General features: G+C 53.3%; 1 protein-coding gene across 1 annotated transcript in view; it reads left to right on the forward strand.

Moving 5' to 3' along the window:
* COL13A1 (collagen type XIII alpha 1 chain) overlaps positions 1 to 13,157 on the forward strand; it is a 149,203-nt gene that overhangs the window by 104,482 nt on the left and 31,564 nt on the right. Inside the window, exons 17-24 of the mRNA XM_070469837.1 lie at positions 3,113 to 3,157; positions 4,687 to 4,713; positions 7,798 to 7,851; positions 8,865 to 8,951; positions 9,725 to 9,778; positions 10,901 to 10,945; positions 11,321 to 11,389; positions 12,238 to 12,261. Of these exons, the coding sequence (XP_070325938.1) occupies positions 3,113 to 3,157; positions 4,687 to 4,713; positions 7,798 to 7,851; positions 8,865 to 8,951; positions 9,725 to 9,778; positions 10,901 to 10,945; positions 11,321 to 11,389; positions 12,238 to 12,261 (405 nt within the window). The remainder of the gene's footprint in view (positions 1 to 3,112; positions 3,158 to 4,686; positions 4,714 to 7,797; positions 7,852 to 8,864; positions 8,952 to 9,724; positions 9,779 to 10,900; positions 10,946 to 11,320; positions 11,390 to 12,237; positions 12,262 to 13,157) is intronic.

A 13,157-nucleotide genomic window follows, 5' to 3' on the forward strand; every position in this document is an offset into this window, starting at 1 on the left:
TTCCCCAGATCACTTCCTGCTGGCCCTAATTACCAAAGGACCTGGCGTTTCCGTGGCCCCAGGCCTCTCCAGTCTGGAGCTGGCTGGGGCGAGAAGAGGGAGCGAGCTGCCCTCCTCCCGGAAGGGAGCCCTGGGAACTCTTCAGGGGAGAGAAGGACATTAGCTCTCCTCACCCAGCTTTTCCAGCCCAGGAAAGGGCCCTGGTCCAGAAGGCCTGAGTCACCTGCTGGCCTCCCCCGAGTCCTCCACTCCCCACACTTCTCCCCTGCCGAGAACAAAGAGTCTGTGTGGACCTGCTCAGGCCCAGGGCCGCCCCCCGCCAACCCACAGCAGGAGCCCCACATTAGGGAGGTCTGGTCGTCTCCCCCTGCTTCTCTGGCCTGACCTTTGCTCGCCTGGGGAACTGACCTGGAAGTCCCCCACCTCTGGCCTCCTTTGCCAAGTCCCTGCCCTATTTGTTCAACAAACAGTAAATCACCAATTAAGAGAGCAGAACACAACTGGTTTGTGCACTTGCTTCCATCCCATCATCTGGGCAAAGGATGGGTCCTCCCACCTGGGAACAGAACCAGAATACAGAACCTACTGATGCTGGCAGGCACTCCAGGCAGGGGCAGCAGGAGTCAGTGGCATCATAAAAGTGGTGGCTGGGACAGCCTTCAGGGTCATTCAGGGCAGCCCCCTGTCTACTTATGTGAGCTCACTCAGCACTTTCTTAGCCACTGAGACTGGAATCCACCCCTTTCAGGCCAGCCATCCAGTGTCCTTGGTTCTGGGAACCAAGGTTAAAAGAGCCAGCCTTTCACAGGCCTGGCTCCACAGCATCAGCCACCATCCATGCTCCGGGCATCCGGGGCAAGACCCTTTGTAATGCTTGGAGCACCCACTTCCTCAGCCCCCTGGGGGAGCTTCCAGGCTCCCTGCTCGGAGGACAAGAGGTACAGGAGATAAATTGGGGCCCTTGGGTTTTGGCAAACTATGAGAGCTCTCTCCCCAACTAAGATGTTAGTGAGTTAGTGTATCTAAATTCTTCAGCACATTTCCAAACTTAAACCTTTTAAACAAACAAACAAAAAACTTTCATGTAGGAAAATGGGAACGAAGGAGCCTCTAGGTATGCTCTCACAAAGTCACGCCACGAGGAAAAGCTCTGTGAGCACACATGTGTCATTGTCCTCCCTTTAGCAATGGCCCCGGAAACACTCCCCGCTCCGGACCCCCCATCACCCCTGCAAATGGATGCCCTTGCTCACAGCCACCCTTGATAATGACTCAGCCAGCTCTCCCCTCTCCCATCGTCCAGAATCAGTGTTTTCTGGTGCAAGCTGAGTCCAGACCCTGGTTCAGAGGTCAGGCTGGGGTGAGCCCCCGGAGACAAACCCCGGAGAAGGAGACTGATGAGAGTGGAATGAGCCCGCGGGTGGGGTCAGCCAGGGGCACCCTGGCTTCCTGCCCAGCAGAGGGGTGGGGGTGAGGGAGGCCCTGAGATGGGGATCAAGGGAGTCTGGGTCACTTGCAGAATTAAGAGACTTGACCCAGAGGGAGAGGAGGGGCAAAGGTCAGCCATCCTAACGAGGAGACTGCCTCCTCCGAGGGGCCCAGATTTCCCCGGAGAGTGCGGTTGTATCTTCACAGACATACCCTCAGGGTCTGAAGACAACCCCGATTACATCAGACACCCTCACTCCAGGTTTTGATCTGCACAGCATGTGTGGAGATTGGGGACAGAAACCCAGAGGTGGAGCGTGGGCGGCCCCCAGCCTCTGGCGCTGCTGAGGCACCCCAGGCTGTCCTCTGGGGCAGGAGGAGACCCACTGAGCCCCTTGTAGAACCACAGTTTTACCCAGAGCTAACATCGCCTCCCCCACGGAACCTTGTTCTGGGGCTGCCAACACACCCAGCGTCAGCTCCTCGGCTTGGTCCTCCCAGGAGCAGGAGTGAGTAGGAGGTGTCTGGTCCTCACTTTGCAGGATCCTGAAGCCAGAGAGAGAAAGTAACTTATCCAAGGTCACACAGACACCCAACTCAGCTCTCTCACTGGAGGTGGGAAATGTGAGGGCAGATTATTGGAGGAAAGCTGACAGAAAGATGGGAAGAGAAAGAACGGGGTTCAAACGGGAGATCTCTGAATAGTCAGGGATGCCCAAGCTGACCTCCCGCCTGTACCCACCACCACCCCAGGGGTGTCCCTCTGGGCTGAGTCAAGCCAGTTGAGTGGTTTGGAATGGATTTCAGCTTGTGCGCTGTAGCTAGTTCCGATGCAGTCCTGTGGCGCCCTCTGCTGGCCATAGAGCAGAACTGTGGTCACAGGCCAGCCGGGCTCAGCCTTTTTCTCTGGTGCCAGGGTTTGAAGACACAGCCCTTGGGCTGAGCTCTGACCCCTCACTCCTTTGGGGCACAGACCTGAGGGCCCTCCAGAATAGAGGGTTTTGCCCTGCTTTTGGCCTGCAGAAGGTGTTTAATGGGAGCAACGGATGCTTACGGTTGCCAAGCAATAGAAACTTCTGATGCTTGGGGTTGGCTGAGAGAAATGGGTACCTGGGCTTTGGCAGACAAAAGACCTGTGTTCAAATCTCTGCTCCGTATGACCTTGACTATCATACCTGGCCTTCCAAAGCTCACCTGTGGGACAGGAATAACATCCACTCCCACACTGACTGGAGGGGATTCCTAGAGATTGAACAGAGGATGGATGTGACGGCTTCACTCAGTGCCAGACATAGATGCAATAAATGGCTGTGCCTTTCTCTGCTCTTTCCCACAAGAGGGATTTTCCAGAATTTAGTGCCTGGGGCACAATCTTGTCTGTTGCGGTTGCTTCTCTGAGTCCAGCTCCACCACCCCTGCCTGTGGCCCAGGGGTCCTGGTGGGGTCAGGGTGAGGGAGGGCTCTTGCATTGGAAGCTAAAATTTCTGGGCCTTTTGCAGAATTTAGAGACCTGGCCCAAAGAGGATGGGGTCAAGCCATCCCTGGCAGATGTGATTTGAACGGTTATTCTAAGCTTCTGGAGCAACCTCTCTCGCTGACATCCTCGCAGACCATGCTTCAGGGCTGAGCCCTTGGGCCCTGAGTCTGGTCCTCTTCTCATTGTTTCTCTTGTTTCTTCCTGCAGGGAGAACGGGGCATGCCAGGGATGCCAGGCAAACACGGAGCAAAGGTATGCAACTCCCCCCCACTCCCCAGCAGCTCCCCCAGCCCCAGTGCTCTCCCCTAGCACCTCCTCCTTCTGCATCCTGTCCTCCTATACAAACAGAGATGGGCTGCACATTTCTTCTCCTCCTCTCCCCTTGCTGCCTGGTCTGTTGTTCAGGCAGGGGTGCTCCTTTTTGACCCATGAACCATCACTCACCGGCAGTCTCCCAGCATGGCCAGGCCTCCTCCTGGGCATCAGTGGGTCATGAAAAGAACCTCTCAGGTACCCTCAGCTCTGGCTGAACTCCTGAGACAGCCAGAGCTGTCTGTGGGAGTCGGGATCCCCTAAAAATGACATTCACTTGAAATTTAATAAGTGCTGTGCTTGGCAGCTTCTTTACCTCAAAGTTGATGGTCTGGAGCTGATAAGAAAGTGGGGTTCACTTCCAGCTGCTCCCCAGTCCACTGGGTCTTAGAGCTAGGGGGATCCCTTAAGGAGAGTCCCACAGGCAGCCTCAGGGGCCAGTGAGCTTAGTAAACTCAGCCACCTGCTGTTGTCCACTTCCTTCCCCCCTTTTCTCCCCCATCTCCTCCTCCTCCTTTCGTATCCCTGCCCCCATTCCACCCAGGGATGCCCCCCATCTAGCCCAGCCAGGGGCTGCCTGCCATGGTGCCCTCTGAGTCTCCCAGGAGGGTCTGGAAGCCCAGGGAGCCTGGCTGAGCACAGAGGGTCTTTCTCAGGCCGCTCTCTCTGAGCTGAGCTCAGCAACCCCCTTCCCCATGGACCTGAGCAGCAGCCCAAAGTCTCCACATCTCATGTCACTCCAAGAGGAGGCTGGGAGAGGAGGCTGGCCACCTTTTCTGTGTGCCCCCTCAGGTGAGAAAGTCCCCCTGCCTTTCCTTCTCTCTGCCAGGGGGCTCCTGGAACCACTGTGGCTGGGATGAGGGTCAGTGGACCTTGTAACTCAAGACCTGAGGGGCATGATGGGAGGGGTGGAGAGAGGACAGAGTTGGGGTTTCAGGGGCTCGGTGGGTGGCCACTGGACCAAGGCGGGAGCAGACAGACTTCAGAACCGCTGCCCTTAAAGCAGCATGTGTGCCAGATGCTCAGCTTGAACAACAGATGTTTAACTAAGCCGCTCAAGTAACTGGCAAAGGTTTACCAGTCTCAGCTGGAGGTCCCACCAGCCTGCCAACGTGAAAGGAGTCTAGTGCTTTGCTTTGCTCTCCAGAGTTCAGCTGGTGGGCAGGAACACTCCTGAAGCAGAAATTCTCTATGTGGATCTCCTGGCAGGTCATTTACAGGGACACGGCATCCAAAGCAAACTCCCCTTCCTTCCTCTCCCTCCTCCTGGGCTGCCTGCCTCTCACCTGCCACCATCTCACCTGGGGGAAGAATAAGGAACAGCCCAGGAGGGGCCTGAGTCTGAGGCAGAGGAAAGCCTTGAGCTGACCAGACATTTCTGCCCCCAGATGCCTTCACTCCTCTGCTCCTGGCTTCACTCATCTGGCTCTCTCACATTCTTTACCAGAGTCTTCTTTTCTCCCACGCAGGGTGAACCTGGGATCCCAGGAGTCAAGGTACTGATACAGAGGAAATGTTCCAGGCAGCCCCGAGCATCAGTCATGGGGTGGAGGTGGGAGGGGCTGCTGTGGTTTTGCTCCTAGTCCCCCGAGGCTGGTCCGGGGCTGGGGACCTGACTGAGCAGAGGAGAGCCCACCACGGGAGTGGGGCTTGCTTGTCAAGAATGTGCTGCAGATGCCTTGCTTCCCCCTCGGTGGATCCTGGCCCAGGCAACTGTCTGGTTTACATTCACACCAGCGGCCGCGGGCGGTGACATGGTCCCCTGCACCCACAGGGCTGTGTCTGTCATTCAGTCCAACAAGAGGTGTAATGTGAGAAAAGTTTCCGTGGTCAAAGACATTTGAGAAATAACGGAGTTTAAAACTATTACACAGGTTTCTTTCCTGCAGGCCTTCTCAGAGCCTTTACTGTGCTAAATATACATTGGGAAACTCTTTTGGGGGCCGCAGAGAATGAGATGGTTATATAGCATCTCTGACTCAATGGACATGAATTTGAGCAAATTCCAAGAGATGGTGAAAGATAGGGTAGTCTGGCATGCTGCAGTCCATGAGGTCGCAAAGAGTCGGACACGACTGAGCGACTAAACAAAAACAAAGTAACTTCTGCACATTTTCAAACTTTCTGACAAGGACAACCTTTTTTTAAGAGGTGCATCTTAGGGGGCAGGTATTCTGGAAACACTCATCTATGATTACTGCCCCTTGTACCCCTCACGACTCCCACCCCATCCTCTTATCAGTGACTTTCTCTTCTTACCCCAAAGGGAGACCCAGGAGCAACAGGGAAGCCGGGGCCCCCAGGTTTGCCGGGAAAGAGGGGGCAGAGGGTAGGATACCGTGTCTCTGAGTGTGTGCTCCCTTCACCCCGGCCTCTCCTGGTCCCCCCATTCCCACCCCCGCCCCCATGGCTGCCATGCTGCTTGCAGTGTGCAGTGGGTGCATGCATCCCCGGGAGGAAGGGAATGCTGGCCAGGATGGCCTGCAAGTCTTCAGAAATTCACACGCGAGGGCACAGCCTTTCTCCCTGAAAGCCGTTGAGTACCCAAGAGGAAAGCCCAGCAGAAGGAAGGGAGGTCCTCTTCATCCCCCAGGACCTCAGCAGGGCAGCCCTACACCCTTCCCCTTGGACCCCCCACCCCAGACAGGGTATGCCCCCGCTAAAGCCGCAGGCCCTGCAAGGCGAGCTGGGGCTTTAGGACTCGTCCCTCTCACCCCTGCGGCTTTTACCTGGCCCTCCTCTCTTCCCTGTGTGTGCACTTAGTAGCTCAGTCATGTCCAGCTCTTTGCAACCCCATGGATTGTAGCTGGCCAGGCTCCTCTGTCCATGGGGATTCTCCAGGCAAGAACACTGGAGTGGGTTGCCATGCCCTCCTCTTGTCATTCACATTTTCTACCCTGGGGCAGGTGGCAAGGGGATGACAGCTAGACTTGATGCAACATCCTTTGTGTCTTCCGCTGAAAAGTTCATTGAGACACCTGAGTGAATTATGAGTCCAGGGCCCTCAGTGTATATTATTACATATGAGAACCACCATCAGACTATAGCAAGTGGAGCTTCTCATGCTGGCCTGGAGGGGCGCTCTCGAGGGGCCCTCCTGATGCAGGACGCTGTGAATCCAAGTGAAGTCTTTGTGACACAGAAGGAGAAGCATCAAGAGAGCTGGGTGCTGCATCCAGCTCTGCCACTGCTGCACTGAGTGGTCATCCATAGTCACGGAGACCCTTCATCTCTGCAATGAGAGCGGGGCTCTGGGACCCAAGTCATGAGCAAGAAAAAGTGCTTTTTGGTGATAGACTAGAAAAGGGTACTTGTTTACTGGGCTTCCCTGGTAGCTCAGCTGGTAAAGAATCTGCCTGCAATACAGGAGACCCTGGTTCGATCCCTGGGTCGGGAAGATCCACTGGAGAAGGGACAGGCTACCAACTCCAGTATTCTTGGTCTTCCCTGGCGGCTCAGATGGTAAAGATGGTAAAGAATCCACCTGCAATGTGGGAGACCTGGGTTCGATCCCTGGGTTGGGAAGATCCCCCAGAGAAGGGAACGGCTACCTACTCCAGTGTTCTGGCCTGGAGAATTCCGTGGACTACATAGTCCACAGGGTCACAAAGAGTCGGACACGACTGAGCGACTTTCGCTTGTTTACTAGGGCTGCCGTAACACAGGACCACTGACTGGGTGACTTCAACAGCAGACATTGATTGGCCCACAATTCTGAGGCCGGAAGTCTGAGATCAGGTGTCAGCAGGGTTGGACACCCTTCTGCGGGGTGTCCCATGCCTCTCTCCTGGTTCCTGGTAGCTTGCTGCCATTCTTGGTCTTCCTTGGCTTGTTGAAGTATCGCCCTAGTCTCTGCCTTCGTCTTCACATGGTATTCTCCCCAAATGCATGTCTATGTCCAAAGTTCCCTTTTCTTTATAAGGACACCGATCATACTGGATTAGGGGCCCACCCGACTCCAGGGTGACCTCATAATTTAGCTAATTATATCTCTAGTGGTCCAATTGCCAGGTAAGGTCACATTCTGAGATATTTGGAGTTAGGACTCCAGCATATGAATTTGCATGGGACACAGTTCAACCTGAGGCATACTTCTCAAAATATTCCTCCGAAGGAAAAGTTCTAGTATGATGGTTTTTGTCATCCCTAGAGGCAGGAAGGAGGTGGGCAGAAAGCTCTCCCTAAAGACCAGGAACATCTAATTGCTAGACATCACAAACGTGAAAAAGAGCAAAGCAGTTTTTTAAAAAGAATGCCAAATATTGGCATTCTGAATGGCTCACGTCTCCCTAGGAGACCCCCCTAAGGGACTCAATGCTCTTGGCTCCTCTCCCTACATAAGTGCCAAGGGCTCCACCCGCACAGGACTGGGAGGACAATGATACCAGTGGGAAGTGTCCCAAGGAAGGAGTCAGGTCCCTGATAGGGTCCAGCAGGAAGTGAGTCCTTGAGAGAACAGCCCAGGTAGGGCAGGGAGGCAGGAGAGAAGAAAGTCAAGACCCTACATTGGAGGGCTGGTGCCTTCGCCAACATACTAGAGAAACAATTCCTAACCCAAACTGTCTGCATTCCCTCCACAGGGTGAGAAGGGGGCTGCGGGGTCCCCCGGGCCACTCGGCCTCTTGGGGCAGAAGGTGGGTAGCAACCAGCTCTGAGTGGTGGGCTCTGTGTAGAAATCCAGCATCCATCCCCACCCGCATTTCCCACCCTGCACATTCACACAGGCCCCAGCATTACAGGGGTCCCTCCCAGATTGGGGAAAAGCAGCCAGATTCTGTTTTGGGGGCTGAAGCATGGGGTACCACATGGGAGGTCCTGACTGTCCCCAAAAAGTCCCAAAGTCAAAGAATTTATTAGCTATGACTTGGTCTGATTTCTCTGCACCTGGTCTGAAAGCATAGTCTACAGTACGTGAGTGCCACAGATATTCCATTTAAAAAAAAGAAGTCAAATAAGTTTGGCTCTATACAATAGCCCCCTCAGAATTCTACTCAATACTCTGTAGTGGCCTATATGGGAAAAGAATCTGAAAAAGAATCTGGAAAAGAATTTGAATATATATATGTATGTGTGTGTGTGTGCATATATATATATATATATATATATATAATATATGTATGTATAACTGATTCACTTTACTGTATACCTAAAACTAACATAAGTCAGCCATACACCAATAAAATTTTTTTTAATAAATAAAGCAGGCTCCTCAGAGAGTCATAAGCACCTTGGCCTGTCCAAGAGGCTCCTGACACCCTGTGGTGAAGGAGCCTGGATAGCTTCATTTCATTTTGCCTTTCCGACATTGTTTGGCCACCAGGCCCCTTTTTGTCACATTCTGAATATTCCCAACCTGCTGAAGAAGTGTTTCCTGAAACACACTTTGAGAAACCTTGATCCTGGTCCTGATGGGGATCTTGTTCTAGCTTACACCTGTTCCGCTTTAGTAACCAGTTCCATTCTCTCCTCAAATCCCATGGCCAGACTTCTGAAAGCCTCTGGTCCCCAGCCATGCTGGAGCCCACCGTTCCCCAACATTCAGCACAGACCGAGGGGCAGTCTGCTGTCTTTAGTCCTTTGAACTATGACACAGAGACCAACCACCTCCCTCAAAATTAGTGATGGTAACTCTGCCTTCCACCCCCAGGGAGAAAAAGGTGATGCTGGCAACTCCATTGAAGGAGGCAGAGGGGAGCCTGGCCCCCCAGGGCTTCCTGGACCCCCAGGGCAAAAGGTGAGTCTTTCCCTTGGACTGGTGCTCAAGCCAAGTGTTTGCCTGTGGCCCTTATCCCTAGTCCATTTGAGGGACTCTATATCCTGGGCACCTTGCCTTCTCTCCTCCTCTAAGTGTGTGGTTTTTCCAGTGGATTCTAGAAAGGTCCAAGCTCCTGGGACCGAGCTCCTACTTCCAAGCAGTGACCTTGACCCTCCAAAAGAGATGCCCTCTCTGGGGCAGATGGAAGTAGGAGCCATTGACTCAAATGGCTGTGATGTAACTGAGTCAAGGACCAGTGGCTGCCAGGTCTTTGGATAATCAGAAAGGCCCGTAGCCTGGACTCTGAATCAGCCACAGAGACTCCTGCCTCTGCTTCCTGCCTCTCCCTGCTCCTCCGGTCCTAGGCCTCCTGGGGCCCCCTCCCCACATGCCTAAGCCCTTCCCACTCCCCTCTGTCTCCCAGGCAGGATCTGGTGAGTGTTCCAGGCTCCAAAGTGACCTGCCTCCTACAGCCAGAAGTTGATGAGGGTCCATAGTTAGGGGCTGGACACGTGTGTGTTGACTAAGAACCGAGGAGGGCCTGGCAACGCAGAAGTCAGAGGAGGAAAAGAATAGGTCAGGAGGGCTGCTTAGAGGAGGTGGGCCTGGGCAGGGCCCAAGGGTGGGATAGGGGGAGTTAGTAGATATGAGCAGGCAAGAGATAGAGCCCAGATATACTTGCTACAACATGAATGGCCGGACCATCTCTTGCCCCCTGTGTATCCTCATCCCATCTCTCTCCTTTTGCCTAGGGGGAAGCTGGAGCAGATGGCCCGGAAGGCCCCCCAGGACAGCAAGGAGACAAGGTACAGAGGGCCCCGATCTAAGAGCTGCAGGATAAGGGTCAGCTTGGGAGCTCAGAGGGAGAGAGAGTCTTGGCCGTCCCTGCCACTGGGCCCCCAGGCACAGGGCTGACTCATGACTCCTGCCTGCCATCTCTCTCACCTTGGGCTTTGGGGAACTTCCTCTGAGACGGTGGCCAGGCATGGGCCAGGGATGAAATGCTGCGCCTGGGGAATGCAGTGCCCCAGAGCCCCTGCATCTACTATTTTCCAACCGCTGGTAAAGGTGGGGCTCCATTCTCTCTGGCTCCTGTGGACAGGTTAGCCTGGTGCTGCTGTGGGCACTGCAAGCCTGTGGGTGTGGGGAGGGGCCGGCTGCTACCTGGAGGTGACGCCCCCTGAGCTGACCCACTGGAGGGTCAGCAGAAGTTGAGTTATATTAAAGGGTTTGTTTTCCCTTTATTTTTACTTTCTGGCTTCATTTTTAAAGCTGTGTTCAGGGTTCACATTTTCCCAGATCAAGTGTGGAACTCTGCTTTGCTTTTCACAATTTACACCACCTTTCGTTTATTCCCCACGTTTCTGTCCTGTTTCCAACAAGTACAAATCCTCCCCCACCCAACCTGCTCCAGGAGGCAGGGTGTTTCTAATCCCTCACCCTGGCCCCCTCTGTTTCCTCCCACAGTTTGGGTCTTCCACCGACAGATAGGAACCCCCGGGGCTCTCCGAGGCGATTGTTGACCACCCAGGCAATTGGCACAAAGTTTCTGAACCCTTGCTCCTTGAGCAGGATGGAAACAGAGGGGCAGGGGGTCTGATCTCTGCTCCCTAGGAGGTGGCTGACTTAGGGGACTGAGGAGAGGTGGCCAGACAAACAAGGATAGAATCACCAACAGCTCGCGCGGGACAGAAAGAAGACCTTCCAGTGTGAAGCTGGAGGGAGCTCAGAGGGAGAGGGGCATGCGGGCTGGCGGAGGCACTTCCCGAGGGGTGGATCCTGCATGAGATGGAGCCCTGCGCCCTCCTGGCCTGCCCTGAGCTGAGCCTCCCGGCCCCTCCAGGGCTCCAACACACAGACCATCTGGGGACATCAGATTCTCTGTACCTGCTTAATGCCTATTTCACTCTAATTTTGTCCTGCAACAGGGGGACCCTGGAGCACCTGGAGATCAGGGACCTACTGGCCCCAAGGTATGTGCATCTCTCATCCAGAGAATCAGGGCAGCACATCTCAGCTCCCTGGGGTCACGGCATGAAGTGGCTCATCTGGGGCTCTCCAGGAAGAGCAGTCTGGCCCCAGATAGGTTGTCTGGCTAGGATGTCTGACATTGCAGCCCCAATCAGACTCAGCATCCCCCAGGTCTGTCTAGTCCAGGGCTCTCCATTGGTTCTGGATTCCCTGAGCATCCCCTGAGCATGCCTGGAGCCCTGGTAGCCACCGCCAGCTGCTCTGGATGCACCTGTGGAGACAGCGTCGGCTCTGATCCCATTTGTAGGAGCAGGAGGTACCTGTCCTGAGGTCCCCGCTGACCCAGGCCCTGGGTACAGGTATCGTTTGTCTCCTAGGGCTCCAAGGGAGAACCTGGGAAAGGAGAGATGGTGGACTACAACGGGAACATCAACGAGGCTCTCCAGGTGAGTGGGACCACCCAGAGACAGTTGGTCCAGTGGTTAAGACTCCATGCTTCTACTGCAGGGAGCCTGGGTTCAATCCTTGGTTGGGGAACTAAGATCCCTCATGCCATAAAATTGTTTTTTTAAAGCGGGGTGTTACTGACATCTAGGGCTGGTTAATCTTGGTTGTGAGAAGGCTGACCCATGTGCCGGAGGATGTTCAGCAGCATTCTGGGTCTCTACCCACTAGATTCCAATAGATGGCACCTATGTCATTGCCTCCCAGCTATAAAAAACAAAGTATGTCTCTGTACACTGCTGAATGTCCCCAGGGGGACAAAATCACCCCAGATTGAGAACTGCTCCTTTAAAGAAATCCTTGTACCTGTGTGAATCCATGTTCAAGGTGTACATATTTTTTTTTTAATGCCAACAATTGTCCCTCTAATTTATTTTCAAGTAGCTCCGTGTTTTGTTCTGCTGTGTTTAAAGGGAGGTACATCAGAGCCTTAAATCTGGGTCTTAGAAGAAGGGGGAAGATGAAGGGAGGGTCCCAGTCAGTGATTAGAAGGAAGACATGCTTCTTTCTTCCCTCTCTGGTAAAGGGACAGTTTGCAGTCCCTTTAAGCATGTCTAAGTCTGTTGTAGACAGCATTTGGTGCTCGTGGGGTGTTCTCTGTCCAGTGATTACGAACCTCTGGGAGAGGTGAGGGTGGGGTGAGTCTGGGAGGCACAGAGTCCCCAAGAGGGTCTACCTCTGTGATGCTCCTTCAAGGGGCTCAGCGCCCACCCTTCCAGGACTCTTTGGAGGGACCCTCCAGGTGGCTCTTGATTTGCTCTTCAACTGATCACATGGTGTTGATTTTTAGGAGATCCGGACACTGGCCTTGATGGTGAGTCCTCGTCCCTTGATTCCCTCCCCAGCCCGCCCCAGGTGCTGGACTGAGGGCTGGGGGTGGGCAACCTGAAAGCCAAGCCTGGAGGTCTCCCCTCCAGAAGGTTAGGGTAGATCCTGCTGTGCTGGGGCAGGGACTGGCCTGAGCCTGAGCAGGATCACGGCTGTCATCTGGAGTGGTTCCTCACCAACTCAGCAGGGCGCTCCTGTCAAAGAATAAATGCTGGGTTCTCTCTGCAATGGCGTCGAGAAAGTAGTGGTATGGAGGAAGATATTTCTATGTTTCTCCTTTTACCCAAACTTTCACTAATAAAGTGTAATCCTAAGAAATCAGTAGTGATCATACACTTTTCCTGGAAATCAACTTCATTGTTTGCATCTGGAAAACCAGTGTATTCTAAGCCTGGATCCTGCATGGGTGCCCACCAGTGATAGGCCCTCAGTGAATATCTGCAGTTAAAATGATCACCACCTACTTTAACTTCCAAGTCAGAGAAAAGAGGAGAGATCAAGAAGTTCTCAAACTACTCACATTTTATGTCATTCAATGTTTTTTAATGGCCATATGCTAGAGAACACACTTAGAGATGATGCAAATCCAGAATTAAGCACCAGTCATGATGCCTCAATCTCAGAGATTGGTATTAACCAAATGGTTCTGAAGTCAGTGGGCTTCATTTGGAAACATTAAAATATATTATTTGAAATACCTATTTGAAACAAAACTTTCACGGAAAAATTTTTTAATTTTTAAAATCAACCTCGAATTAACTGTACATACAATAAAATGTACCCACTTTAGGTGTAGAATTTGTTGAGTTTTGACAAATGTATATAGTCTTGTATCTACCACCTCAGTCACTCCAGAAAATTCCTTCCTGAGACTCAAGAGTC

This window comes from Odocoileus virginianus, chromosome 7 (genome assembly GCF_023699985.2).
Source record: "Odocoileus virginianus isolate 20LAN1187 ecotype Illinois chromosome 7, Ovbor_1.2, whole genome shotgun sequence".
NCBI classification, from domain to species: domain Eukaryota; kingdom Metazoa; phylum Chordata; class Mammalia; order Artiodactyla; family Cervidae; genus Odocoileus; species Odocoileus virginianus.